Source organism: Periophthalmus magnuspinnatus, chromosome 4, assembly GCF_009829125.3.
Source record: "Periophthalmus magnuspinnatus isolate fPerMag1 chromosome 4, fPerMag1.2.pri, whole genome shotgun sequence".
Classification (NCBI taxonomy): Eukaryota; Metazoa; Chordata; class Actinopteri; order Gobiiformes; family Gobiidae; genus Periophthalmus; species Periophthalmus magnuspinnatus.
This window is the reverse complement of record NC_047129.1, coordinates 17,276,167-17,290,621: the sequence shown is the minus strand read 5'-3', so window position 1 is coordinate 17,290,621 and position 14,455 is coordinate 17,276,167. Positions and strand designations below refer to the sequence as shown.

Genomic DNA, 14,455 nt, shown 5'->3' with positions numbered 1-14,455 from the left:
TCTAAATATTGTTAAAATTAATCACTTTAGTACTTGTTTTGCATCTGTAATGAGTCACAGAAGTTTTTAATTTAACCTTTTATGGCTTAAATCTTAAACAGCCAAAAAAGAACAGAAAGAAAATTCCCCAGTAGCGCAAAAAAACACACCATAAATACTAAACCCCCCAAAATATCGCTCCAGCTTCACATATTAAATGACAAGTGATTATCGTAATGGCCATTTCAGTTATGTGTTGTGTCCTAATTCCTTGTCAAACTGCACTGATTGATAAATGTTCTAAACCTGAACTGCTCGTCTCTGTCAATCAAGGATAATAAAAAAAATAAGCCTGATGTGCAAAATAAAATGTTAATTCCTGTTAGTTCAAGCAAGTTCAAGCTTTGGCTTTGAGCAATCAAAAATAAATATGCAAAAATTCTTGAGAAGAATTTAGAAATAGATTCGTATTGTTACTGTTGACAAAAATATGTGTCATTTTTAATCTATATCACCACATTTAACACTTTAACAAACGAGCAACACTTTTACTTTTTACTCTTAAAGTACATTTTTAAACAGGTGCTTTAATACTTTTACTTAAGTAGATTATTCCATGTGATACTTTTACTTTCATTGAGTGAATTTTTTGCCACTGTATCTGTACTTTTACGTAACAAAACTGAGTATTTCATCCACCACTGGTTAATTCCAAACTAGGTTAAGATAATAATGAAAACTGCTGTCCCTCCCTGTGACCTGGGCTTAAACCTGATGCATTTTACATATAGTTGGATTTTAGATGTATTTTTAGTGGTATTTCCAGTTACAAATGTGAATGCCAATATCAATATCCTCTTTGCTCATTGCATATTCTGGATCCACTGCAGACCAGAGGCACTTGTTGAATCTCACCACTGCTGTTCAAAGTAAAGTCACTGTCATTTCATTTTCATTTGTTGTCAGACGAGTTTTTCCTGCAAGTCCCACCTATGACTCCGGGCAAGTGTCAAAGCAGAGCCAGAGCAGATAAAGATTAGATTATATCTGTGCTGTTTTTGGACGGATGGCTGGTTTGAAGGGAGTGAGAGTAGAGGTGAAGATAGTGAAGGAGATACTACAGGGGGAATCACTTTACTTGTCCTCCTACTCAAGCATGCATGTTTCGACACACTTTGTAACTTTTGGGGGGGTGTCTGTCATTAGTTTGTCATGGAGATGTTAATGCTTTGCCTATAATGTTCCTCTGACTTATTTATCTCCATGGAGACAATCAGATGACACGACCAGACCAAGTTATAAGTCACTTCTGTGCTACCTCAAAAACAATTGCAGTGCAGAACAGGCTACAGCAAGAATCCATTTCCAGGCCCATATTTCATGTAACATTAAGTCAATGTAAGATAATCAGAATCAGAATCAGAAGACTTTTATTGCCATAGTCTGTGAACACAATTCACAAACTAGGAGCTTGCTTCGGTGAAAAAGTGCAACATAAACACACTGAATAAATACAAATACAAATAAGGGCATTCACAAAGTTAAAAAGATATGCTTTAAAAAAAAAAAAAAAAAAAAAAAAATCAAGTGAAATACTTAAAGGGAGAAAAATATATACAACAGCAGCATCAGAACAATAGTGCAAAGTGGCTTATTAAAGTGACCGGTGTTATAAAGTGTCATAAATTATAAAGTGTTATTATAAAGTGTCATATATATATATATATATTAAGACTCATAATTGAATCGTCTAAATGAGTTTTATGTTCAAAATGGCTGCGGTTGCACAAGTCTCAGATTAACTTTCTCCTATTAACAGCTTGTAACACTTAACCTCTCACTGTCACTGCCTCCAGCGGAGTCTATATTATGGAGGGGCGTGTCTCCAAAGAAGAGGCAGAAGTTCCCACTCAGCGCTTTCCAGAGGTGTGGTTCCTCCTAAAGCGATCCTCCTCAGTCCCGGAGAGCGCGCACTGCAGATAGGTGGACACGGACCGAGCACCTGTCCTCCGCGGGACACCTGAGGACTTTAACCCGCTGGAAGCTGCTCACGGGGCCCGCGGATCAACATGAGTCTGTACGACTCCCAGAAGGCTCTGAACCGGAGGGTCAGCTCCAAGGGCGACCTCAGCGGCGGAGGAACGTACAGCTACGCGCGCAGCGAGGGGCTGATGGGAAAAATGGACCACTACACGGATGGATACAACTCGTACAGCTTTACCGCCAAGACCACCATGGGGGACGGCCTGAGGTACGTGTTTATTGGCTTTCTGCAGTGTTTAATAGTGTTGGCATCCTGCAGAATAGACATGTGCAAAGTGTGTATGCAATGTGTAAACTACATTCACCAATGGAACTGAAAACAAACACAAACAAACAAACAAAACAAAACAAAATCACTAGTCTCTGCTGGTGGTCCTTTTTGTTGCTAGATTCTAAAGGTGAGTTTGCTCTTTCTGCTGAAGCAGATATAAATAATTAATAATAGGCCAACCCAGTGCATAAATTAGTCAGCTTGTAGTTTCATTTAACCATGAATGAAACTCAAATGAAAGTCTCCAGAGTTTATATTTCAGATTCAGATAATAGATATGTTTTGCACAGGCAACATTTCATGATTTTTCCATTCCCCCGCCTCTTTTGTCAACATAGATTAGCAGTTTTAAAGATACTTTGCTATAAATTGCAAAGATTCTGCTACTTCGGTTCTACATATGCAGAAGTAGAAAACAACAGTTTTATTATGCACAGAGGATTTTGATAGTATCCTGATAGCAACAGAGCCACTAGACACCTTACTGGACCACAGAAGTCAGATTGCATTTTTGTGGTTCAATCATAAATCAAACCAAAACCACCAAAAGTATGCCAGATATATGGAGAATTAATTGCTTTTTTATTGCAAGCATTTTGAAATTACATTATGAAACATGATCATTTAGTTATATCCATTTTCCAAGATGTTGGTCTGTAGGATTACACTATTTGCAAAGCAGTGTGTTTTATCTGAAGGTCCTCTTTGTTGGTAAAGTTCAACAAAAGGTCTTGTTCTACTGCAGCTGAGTGTGTTGTAACTGAAGAGTCCCTTGGTGCTTTATATTCATTGGTTTTCAGTGACATCATTTCTGTCTCTACGGACTTTTCCTCTTAAAAATTTTATTTTATTTGAAATTGTTTATATATATATATATATATATATATATATATATATATATATATATATATATATATATATATATATATATATATATATATATATATATCTATCACTCAGTTGTTATTGCATAATTTCAGTATCAAGTAGATTGTCTTCATCTATAGTAAAAATGAATTAAAAATGATGCACCCTGTAACTTTTCTAGCAATCTTGTTATTGCCTTTCCTGAAACGTAGCAGGTGTTGCAAATGGGTCAAGTTCCAGCTCAGATCTTTGGAATGTTAAGGTTTGTTAAGGTATTTTGTAGCAACAAAAACACCTCTTAATAAGTGCACACTAGATTTGAGGTTTTATATCTGTAAACAAGAACATCTCATCATGAAACAAGCAGGTGGCACACCCTCCACTATAGTGCAATTAAAAATAAAATTAAAATCTTTCAAACACACAGTGCTGGAAGAAGTACTCAATTCTGTTGTTTAAGTAAAAGTACAGATACCAGAGCAATGCAATGTCAATGCACCCACCTCTTTTACACAATGTTGGGAACTAAATAGCCTATCCTGTTACCCCTGTGATAGAGACTTGAACAGAGCTGCAGTGGAATCACCATTTTACCGTTATTACCCTGTAGTTTCTGGACCCGTCCCAGCTCTCGAGGGCAACTTTGACTTGATTTATGGCTCACAACGAATCACCAAGTTCCATCTGCTGAAGCCAGTGTGCACTCACCTGCTATTACAGAGACACACCTGTCACTTTTAGCAGAAAAGTATGACTGCTCCCCTGTAAAGAAAGAACATAAGCATCTGTTCTGTGAGCTGATGACAGGCAAAGAGCATTATAATAAACTGGTAACCTCACAAATAGACCTCTGTTGGGACGTGAAGAGTGTCAGGATAGGATAGTAATAAGAAATTCTCTCACAATAACATTTTGAAGCATGACTTAATGCTACAGGCAAACAGTAATATTGAAACTACTGTACACCACTCACACAAAGCAGGGGATTTCCATTTAAAAGGCTTGAGCTGAAACAAATAAACAGCAGAATTAACTAATATTTAGCCATTAAAGTTATTTATTGAACCCTCTACAGCTCAAATCTTATCATATTGCCACAAAAATGGCAAAAACCTCCCCATTATTGTAAAGAAAATGTACACAAGATAAATATTGACCTCCAACATTTAAAGTTCCAGTTTTCATATACTGAATGATAAGTCCATATAGTAATTACAGTGACAGGCCTGTTATGACCCAAAGGAATCAAACATATTTACGAAAGGACACAGGAAACAAGGATAAAGGCTCAACAGGTGTTTATTTTTTTGGGAAAAGTGCCCAAACCTAACAAGGCCTACCAATTATCTTTCATTTGGCTTAATACTTTCCCACACACTTATAAAAAATTTGCATATTCAGCTGATGAAAGCGATGTCAGCAGTGAAGTGATGGTAACGGTTTATTTTAATTACATAATTCTTTTGTTTAATTACATAATTTTCCAGCTTTTTGCACATTTATCAAAAACAATCATACAATTCTTTATATTATCAAGGTTTTGTCGGAAGCGGCCAATATTGACAAAAATCTAGGATATTTTGGGAGGTATTCTGATGATGCTGATAATATTTAGTTGTAAATATATTGTGCTAAAATGTTCCCATAAATGTTTTAGTTGAGGTTCAAGTATTGTATGTGAATGAACTGTAAAATTAAAAACAGAAGTTGCAGAAATGCAAGTTTTTTTTTCCCCTTGTTTGAAAGATTTCGCTGCTCTACACGTTATCAACCTTGTTCTGTTACTTTTTAGTATAGTTAAGCTTTTCCAATTATCAACAGAATTTTTTCAATATTTTCTTGTCGATGTATTGACCAGCTCTTGTATTAATAAAAGCAAAGAACCAAATGACATGATATTATGTTTGCTGTTTGCAGTCCTGGCAGTCTCAATGCGATCCACCAGAAAGCCATGATCATTCAGGGCAACTGCCAAGAATACCTGGCCAAAGCTGAATATGCCCTTCAAACTGTAAGTCACACACATATCAGACTTTTATGACTTTGTACATCTCATTGTAAATAGACCTTGTGTGCGCTCCTCATCCTCCTATGTTTTTACAACTTACACTGGCATCCAGCTGTAAAAAGTGGCAGCCATCCAGTTCTGTCGAGGAGCTGACAATGAGCTGCTGTAAAACTCTACTGGACAGAAACTATAGAGCAGGCTGTTATTGAACAGAGCACTTTATAGAGCAAACATAACAGTAGCATCTTACAGTGGCTTAAATATGTGAATATCCATATGTGAGCTTAGCTCTAATGAGTAGAACAGGGTATAAAGTATTCTAACAATTCACCATAAGTATCTGCTTACTGCTTACATTTGGTTAATGCTCTGATGCTGTTAATAAGTATATCCAAACTGTAGTATGTTGCTGCACTCTGATAGTATTGTGTTGCATTAGGGTAATTCTGCAGATGCTGAAGGCTTCATGCTCATGGCCAGAGAGACGATTGAGCAGCTGAAGAACTGTGCTCTGGACCTGCGGCAGATGGGTCAACCCAATGAAAATGTCGTGAGGACGTAAGGATTCTTCTGTTTACATTTGTTCTGCTCCATCAGATCCTTGTTGACTTTGTTTTTGTCCTGAAATAGCATGGAGATTTGTAGAGATCAGCTGAAGGGGGTCCACATGGCTTTAACTGGCTCCATGCGCAGGAAAAAGAGCAGGAGAGCAGGCAGCGTCTCTGGGGCCCCCACGGGAGGAGGGGCCTGGGAGGAGCCCCCACGAAGCTACCAGGATGCTATGGCCTGGATAGTACAGCACAAGGTCTGTACAGACATTCTGCTGTGTAAAACTAGTTCTGCTTGTTCACATTTTCACAAATTCTGGGCCATGCACTTTCAATTGTCTAGTTTTTTAGCATATAGTACTTACATACTTGTAACTCTTATGCATAGTGCTAAGGAGGTATTAACATTTGAGGGTGTTTAAATGACTGACAGAAATCTCATTAAGAGGAAATACTTTGTAGAAGAACTCCCAGATAAAAGCATTTTTCTGTTATGCGCTGTCAGTGGCACTGCCCAGCACACTTAAACTCATTGACACTGCAGAATTATTTTGCTTCCTGTTGTGACTTACATGTCTGGTTTTGGCTTTGACAAGAGACTTTCAAAACATTTTGCAAAACACTCTGTACCACTGACTCCTTGTCATTTCTGTTTTCTAAATGTCCAGCGTCTGATTGAAACTGCTCCTTGGGGAGATGATCCCACAACCATCGACCAGCAGCTGATCAGCCACCAGAAGTTTCACAGCTCCATCCAGAGAAGCCCGGAGGTGGAGAGGGCCAGAGATGAACTAGTATGTGCCACTGAACAAGCAGATACAGACACAAATACTTGATATAATGTGAATTAAAGCCACTTTGTTCCTTATTTCTAGATAAAAAAAGGTGACAGAGCAAATCTGCATGGACTAGATCAAGAGTGGGACAGTCTGCAGGTAGTATATTAACGTATTCATAGTTAGGGCTGTGCAATATGATGATAAAACTCTGTTAACAACTGTGATCTCATCTCATGGAATACTTGATGATTTGCTATTTCTGTATTTAAAGCAGGCATGTATATGAACTGTAACAAAATCAAAATCATTATCTGTTTATGTTTTTTGCGATTTTGCCCACTCCTTTGCACAGTTATAAGATATATTTCACACAATGTATTAAAAACTTTTGTTCTTCTTCACTTTCAGCAAATGTCTTTTGCGAGGATCCAGCAGCTGAGAGACCTTCAGCAGATTATCCAGGAAATTTCCAGCGAGATTATGTGGGTGAATGACAGAGAGGAGGAGGAGCTGGTTTTTGACTGGGGAGACAAAAACATTGACCAGTACATTCCCAAGAAGCAGGAGAGCTACTCGGTTAGTCAAATATGTTCATTCTTACACAATGCTACAAAAAGTACACAACATTTATACAATTACAGTTGCAAAGAGGCAGAAAGCTATAAATACCTTTCGTGTTGGTAATCTGCTCTCATAACAGAAGAGACCAATCAAGTGTCTCTTGGGTTTTTGGCAGCTGGAGTCAGTCATCTACTTGGAGAGATTACAAAATGTGTTTATGTAACTGCACTCAGCTAATGTGTGTCCTTGATGTTTTGAACAGAAACTGATGAGTGCACTCGAGGAGAAGGAAAAGGATCTGAATAAACTTAAAACCAAAGGTGACGTGCTTCTTAAAAACAACCATCCTGCCTCTGACAAGATTGAGGTGTGATTCACTTTCTACAACTACCATATATACTAGTATTTTCAGCTACTATATGAATGTAATTTGTATGACATTTATATATGCAGGCTTACAGAGACACACTGCAAACCCAGTGGAGTTGGCTTCTCCAAATTACAAAGTGTATTGATATACATCTGAAGGAAAATGCTGCCTATAGCCAGGTAATGTAAAGAGCCAATCGTAAACAACAGGCCTTAGAATGGGCCATACAGTACTTAGGGAGGGGAGATATATAGTGGTGCTGGTATGGGGGGATGTTTTCATACATTGGTAAATGTAAAAATTCTACATCAACTCAAACTTTACGTCAGTTTGTGAGCCTTGCTAGATAGATTTTTTTTACTGGTGAACAGCTACAGAAGCAGGTCAAATATTGTACATTACTAAAGGACCATTCCTGCTGCATTATATGAATGTGGTGTATGCATGAGTGCGGTGGTAGATTGGCAGCCTCACTTCTGTCAGTCTGTCCTAGGGGTGTTGTGGCTATAATAGTTGCTTACTACCACTGAGTGTGGAGAGAATGCATAGTGCACTGTAAAGCACTTTGGGTGTCATGAGGGCGCTATATAAATCCATTAATTAATTAATTACCAAATCTGTTGTTTTAACAGTTCTTTAAAGAGGCCAATGAGACTTACACGGCTCTGCAAAAGGAGCATGAGACTGTGCGGAAGAAGTTCATCTGTGACAAAGAAACTCCTCTGGAAAGTCTCCTGGAGCTTCTGACAGCCCTGGAGGTAAGGTTACCATGGTGATCAAATCTGGGATGTCAAGATTTATCAATAAAACATAATGAATGAATCATGATTATTCAGGCCACAATTGTAAGAAGTAAAAAATAATACCTATGACCATTTTAGAAGAGAACTTAACTCAGTTTGGTCTGTGACATAATTCAGAAAGTTGGATTTCTTAAAGCTGATCACATGCTTGACAAATGCTGAACAATTAGAAAAGAATGAAGGATTTCATTGTTGTTTGGTCATAGTGTCAAAAATTGTAAAAAAAAAAAAAAATCAATCAATTGCAATATTGTAATAATCATAATAATAAAATCTTGGTGATAATCTTTTAATATTTAGTTCCAAGTACATATTTGGTGACTGCCTTTCAGTTGATATATTTTTTGCCTGTCTATTAAGAGGGAACGAGAAAAAATCAAGGAGCACAAAAGGCAGGTCCAGCATTTGGTGAACAAGTCAAAGAGCATCGTGAGACTGAAGCCCCGAAATCCAGAGGAGCCCAGAAGCAGCAACGCCATCATCGTGAAAGCCATCTGTGACTTCAAACAGGACCAGGCCAGTTTATCTGAAAACATATGCACTCAAATCTATAAATATTAGTTTTTTTTGTTGTTGTTGTTCTTTTTATATATACCAAACAATATATTTTGTCTGTTAGGAATGCTATTGTATATTATTATTATTATTATTATTATTAATTAATTAATAAATTTATTATTATTATTATTATTTTTTTAATTTGCAGAAGGTGATCTTGAAGGACAACGAGGCCATCCTGAAGGACAACAGTCAGAGGAGTAAGTGGCAGGTGACAGGACCAGGAGGGCTGGACATGATGGTACCTTCTGTGTGTTTGATCATCCCACCCCCAAACCCTATCAGCATCAGCCTAGCCAACAAGTAAGGAACACATATCACTAGTACTAATATGTATTGGTATTGAAAGCTTTACCTATATTTTACATTAAAGGCCCTATATTACGTAAAGTTGACTCCTGAGAGCTTTAAGTCATGTTATAATGTTGTTACCTCATCAAAAACATACCTGGAGTTGTTTTGTTTCATTCACACATGTTTGAGTAACTCTTTATTATTAGTCTGTCTACATCTCCTAAGCTCAAAATGCTCTGTTCCACCTTGCCATGTCATGAACCAGTAGTTTCCAGCCTAAATATGCAGGGTTTGTGTGTTAAACATGTGTGAATGAAACAAAACACAACTCCAGGTGTGTTTGTGATGAGGAAACAACATTATAACATAGATCAGAAAGTACTGTAATATGAGCCCTTTAACATATTCAAATCTTATATATTGGTATGTTCCGTATCTTTTGTGCATTTTAGCTGTGGATTTACATAAGTAAATGTTACATATCATCTTGGTGTTAATAGATTATGTAACTGATATAGAAATGATGCTAAATGCTAAGGCACTCCCTAATTTACTTCCACTTTTATGTGCACAACCTTGCCTTCAGGCGTCAAATGTTACAATACTTTTTAATACTGGGCTTGGCAGTATTACAGGCTGCCCTACGGAGCAATCACTAAAGCCTATACTTTAGTAATAGGTCTTTAGTGAATAATTATGTATCAACTTGAAACTAATCGCAGATATTAAGACTCACAGTTTTGCTGACAGCTCTCTCCATTCACTAAAATTATGATTTACTGTATGATATTGTTCAAAGGAATGAGCAATACTATGAAGCCATCCTATCTGTGTGGAATCAACTCTTCATCAATGTTAAGAGCCTCATCGCTTGGCAGTACTGTCTTCTGGATATCCAAAAAATCAAATCACTTACTATCACCATGGTAACCAAATTAAATGGCATATAATGATTCATTTTTGTATTGCGTACATGTTACCATTCAGTGCCACGCTCTTGTGCTTGTGTTCAGATGGCAAAGATGCGTCCTGAGGAGTTCCGTCAGCTAATCATGAGCCTGGAGAGTCACTATGAGGAGTTCAAGCGCACCTCTCAGGGCTCACAGCTGTTTGCAGACGAAGACAAGAGGAGCATCGAAACACAGTTCAATGTTGCCCAAGCCCATTATGACCAACTGGTGGTGCAGCTGCCTTCATACGGTTAGTTTTCATAATAACATAATAATTATTTAACAATGGTGGTGTAATTAATGCACTTAGAGTAGCTTTTCATATTGCGGGGTTTCAGATAACACCATGTCCTTATACAGCCCAAATTAATATTTAACACAGAATGGGCTGTTAAAATTAATATTGTTAAAATGTATTTTTAAATATATCTGTGTAATCCCTCAACCATCCAGTTCTGATCCATAGCAAAAGAGAAATAAAATCTGTCAACTGGACAAAACATAGGAGTGAAGCTGCTCATCTAAGCCGCTTGTTCAGTTTTGGTCAGATTACTGATGGATACTGACTTATATCTATCTGAAGGGAGACGCGAGCTACACTGAAACTCAAAACACCTATTATTTACAGTTTCGGATTTTAGGCTAGGTCTGTTGTGCTACCCTAAGTATGCACTGTGCCTGAGTCCTACTTAGCACAGTCATTCAAGCCCCTAATGAGTGATTTCACTCACCTTTTTTAATATAGTGTAGTGAGTTCTAGTGTTGTCACTGATATAAAATCAGTGACAACCCCCCGTTGATACAAATATATGGCTTACAACATGATCTTTTTTCCCTTTTTTCCCAAAATACCTTAGAAAATCCCTATTTTCCTACTCTTCTTTAATCATCAGAACAGAAAATGCATGTGTTTAATAATGTGTTTAACAAAGTTTCTATTCTCCAAATATGTAGCAAATGAAAGTGCTTCCAAAGTTTTGTTTTTCATAATAACACCATAAAATATGTGTGGCGGTATATCTGCGTAATCCATCAATCGTCCAGATATGATTCATAGTAAAAGAAAAATTAAATTGTGTCAAACGGACAAAAACGTTTTTAGAGTGAAGACGTTTCGCTGCTCATCCAAGCCACTTCTTAGGTTCTGGTCTGATTGTGTCCACCAGCAATCTGACCAGAACTGATGAAGCAGCTTGCTGTGTGGCAGTGTGTTAAAAGAGTCCAAACTAATCATGGGATTTTTTTTTTATGTGTTTTTTCACTCAAAAATAAAAAAAATACATATACATTGTAGTGTTCTGGTGGGAAGAAACATGCCAAATTTTTGTGGTTGTTTATTTTCTGCACACAAGGGCTACTGTCGGCCATAACCCACGCCAAAACAGCAGTAGTCTCAACTCACTAGAGCCAGTCTCCAAAACAGACCAGTAACTGACCAATAGAACCTTCATATGCTTGTTGGAATAGTCACCAAGTGTCATATGCAAACAACACACAACAACACATAAACAGTTACAAACAACAAAAGGTGTCAACTCTGTCTGAACTAAACACAAAATATCCGATCATTAGAATATATTTTGTCCAAAGACTTAAATAAATAAATATTTCTTTTTGCGCAGTTGCACAAGAGCAAACAACAGAGGTGCACGAAGTGATTGAGCAGCAACAACAGGTGATAGAGCAGCCCCAGCTGCAGCAACAACAAATACAACTCCAACTGCAGGCAGCACCACCACCCCCACAGCATTTCTTCATCATCCAACAGCAGCAGCCTGATGATGAAGTGTTCAGACTGGAACAAATGCGAAGAATCGAAGAGACTCGTAGACTAGAGATAGAAGAGAAAAGAAGACTGGAGGAAGTCAGAAGGTTGGAGGAAGAGGCCAGGAGAGCTGAAGAGGCTAGGAGAGCTGAAGAGGCCAGGAGAGCTGAAGAAGCCAGGAAAGCTGAAGAGGCCAGGAGAGCAGCGGAAGCCCGAAGGTTAGAAGAAGCACGCAGAGCAGAGGAGGAAGCACGTCGCCTTAAAGAAGAAGAGAGGCGCAGAGCCGAGCTGAGGAAACTGTCTGAGAGAAAGGTAGAGGTGAGGAAGGAAAGTGTGAAAGTGACCAAAGCGGAGCCGGTCAAGAGAAAGGTGATCCTCTCTTCCTCATCTACATCGTTCCTGAGCCTGTCCGAGCTGCAGGCCCTTCGGATGCGGCTGGAGGCGGCGGAAAGCACGCTGAGCCAGCATGTTCACATCTGTCTGGGAGATGATGGGCTGCAGGACTGCAGTCTTAAAATCCAGCAGTTGGAGGTAGGAATGCTCTGTAATTCTCTTTAATCTAGGCCTGTCACAAAAACAAATTGCGTGGCATATTCCTACACAAAAGGTCAGAATCATACCATAAATCTGGATGATCCCAGGCTGATCCCAATTTTTTCTAAGTGAACCATGTTGTGAAAAACATGAGCAGGCTTGAGCAGCAATAAATAAACAGCACAATCAAACAGTTAGTAGTCAGTTCTAGTATCTCTTATGTGCCATATATCGATACGTTAATTATTCAGCCATCTAGAGCATGTAATTGTACTACCTACTACTAAATAAAAACAAGAAAAAGTTCCCACTAGTGCAAAGGCAAGGTACAACAATAACTACTGAACCTTATAGGTCCTATATTACACAAAATTTACTCTTGTGACCTTTAAGCCATGTTGCCATCAAAAACTGTTACATCATCAAAAACATACCTGGAGTAGTGTTTTGTTTCATTCACACATGTTTGAGAAACCCTTTATTGATCTCTCTACTTCTCCAAAGCTCAAAATGCTCTGTTCCACCTCGTGATGTCATGAAGCAGTAGTTTTCAAGTTAACAGCTCCTTTTGCTTTTACATCAGTACAGATTGGCATTTGAAAATTATCCAAATTATTCTAGGGAAGGTGTTTGGAGTTTAAATACACAGTGGAGCACTTCCTGTATTACCACATGACATCACAAGTGTTTGCTGTTTGAGAGAAAAACTGCCTAAATATGCTGAGTTTGTGTATTAAACATGTGTGAATGAAGCAAAACACTACTCCTGAAGTGTTTTTGATGAGGAAAAAAGATAGATTAAAAAACAGCGTAATGAGCCCTTTAATAAAATAATATAATTTGTAATGTATTGAACGATAAATTGGTATAGTAATTATCATAACAGGACTTACTATGCTTAAGTGCCTTTATTATATTGAAATAGAAGACACTAATGTTTGTGTTTTATCGTGTAATTCTTGCAGATGGTGCAGCGTGATGTGGACTTGATGAGGGACGTCTATCTGAAGTTGAGGGAACGCATCATGAAGGAGCTGGATGGTATAAATGACTCTGACAAAGCCCAGTTCCTCCGCACTGAAACTGGAATCATCAACCAACGACTGGCTGGTTTGGAAAGTAGTGCATCTGCCTATCTGCAGCGGTATGTCAACAGATTAGATAGATGTGTAGATAGATAATAGGTTATGTAATCCCTTCTCAATACAACTATACAAGATTCAACTTGTAATTCCATACCATATCATTGTAAGGCTCCGGGCTCTGAGAGACATGTTGGAGAGTGTGGCTCGCATGGAGGATATAGTGAAAGTTCATGAGGCCAGACTGACAGAGAAGGAGACAACATCCCTAACACCCCAAGAAGTGGAGAGTTACATTTCAACTCTTAAGGTAATGTGTGTTTCTTCTTTTTAATGGACTTGGAATCTCTTCATACTAATGTGTGTGGGATATTGCATTTTTCAGAACATTAAATCTGAACTTGAATATAAAAGGGACATACTTTCCTCTATGGAGGGAGAGCTGGCAAAGGCAACCCACTGGAACGGCCAGGTGAGCGGGCCTTACCACAGATGTGACATGATGCTGTCTAAATACACAGAGCAGGTCAACCAGCTGTCTGATCGATGGAGGCGCATTCAAGCTCAAATTGACACAAGGTATGTATTATTATATTAATATTTTTAAACAGCACTCTTAAAATAGTATATCTCTGGAAGTTTAAGTAGTTAAAGTGCCCATATTAGGCTATTTTCTGATCTAGGTTATAAAGTTTTTTCCTCATCACAAACAGACCTGGAGTTGTGTTTTGTTTCATTCACACATGTTTAACACACAAACCCTGCATGTTTAAGCTGAGTTCTTCTCTCAAGGTAAAAGATAGCTGTTAACTTGAAAACTACCACTACATGACATCACAAGGTGGAGCAGAGCATTTTGAGCTTTAGAGATGTAGATAAAGGGTTACTCAAACATGTGTGAATGAAACAAAACACAACTCCAGGTATATTTTGGATGAGATAACAACATTCTAACATGGCTTAAAGCTCACAAGAGTCAGTTTTGTTTAATATAGGACCTTTAATTATTAGAATCAGTGACAAATAGAATTGTGTCATTATCA

At 38.0% G+C, this 14,455-nt stretch overlaps 1 protein-coding gene across 2 annotated transcripts in view; it reads left to right on the top strand.

Annotated features, from left to right (window-relative positions):
- The first annotated feature begins 1,872 nt into the window (after nucleotides 1-1,872).
- Nucleotides 1,873-14,455, top strand: part of LOC117369839 (epiplakin-like) — a 37,306-nt gene continuing 24,723 nt past the window's right edge. The window contains exons 1-18 of one of the 2 annotated variants that reach the window (XM_033965183.2): nucleotides 1,873-2,230; nucleotides 5,078-5,171; nucleotides 5,608-5,726; nucleotides 5,799-5,973; nucleotides 6,385-6,510; nucleotides 6,592-6,651; nucleotides 6,904-7,071; nucleotides 7,319-7,423; nucleotides 7,510-7,605; nucleotides 8,059-8,184; nucleotides 8,590-8,745; nucleotides 8,936-9,090; nucleotides 9,881-10,007; nucleotides 10,095-10,281; nucleotides 11,654-12,327; nucleotides 13,296-13,474; nucleotides 13,584-13,722; nucleotides 13,798-13,991. In XM_033965183.2, the coding sequence (XP_033821074.1) occupies nucleotides 2,049-2,230; nucleotides 5,078-5,171; nucleotides 5,608-5,726; nucleotides 5,799-5,973; nucleotides 6,385-6,510; nucleotides 6,592-6,651; nucleotides 6,904-7,071; nucleotides 7,319-7,423; nucleotides 7,510-7,605; nucleotides 8,059-8,184; nucleotides 8,590-8,745; nucleotides 8,936-9,090; nucleotides 9,881-10,007; nucleotides 10,095-10,281; nucleotides 11,654-12,327; nucleotides 13,296-13,474; nucleotides 13,584-13,722; nucleotides 13,798-13,991 (3,062 nt within the window). In that variant the 5' untranslated portion in view covers nucleotides 1,873-2,048. The remainder of the gene's footprint in view (nucleotides 2,231-5,077; nucleotides 5,172-5,607; nucleotides 5,727-5,798; nucleotides 5,974-6,384; nucleotides 6,511-6,591; nucleotides 6,652-6,903; nucleotides 7,072-7,318; nucleotides 7,424-7,509; nucleotides 7,606-8,058; nucleotides 8,185-8,589; nucleotides 8,746-8,935; nucleotides 9,091-9,880; nucleotides 10,008-10,094; nucleotides 10,282-11,653; nucleotides 12,328-13,295; nucleotides 13,475-13,583; nucleotides 13,723-13,797; nucleotides 13,992-14,455) is intronic. The other variant, XM_055221482.1, reaches the window with a different exon arrangement.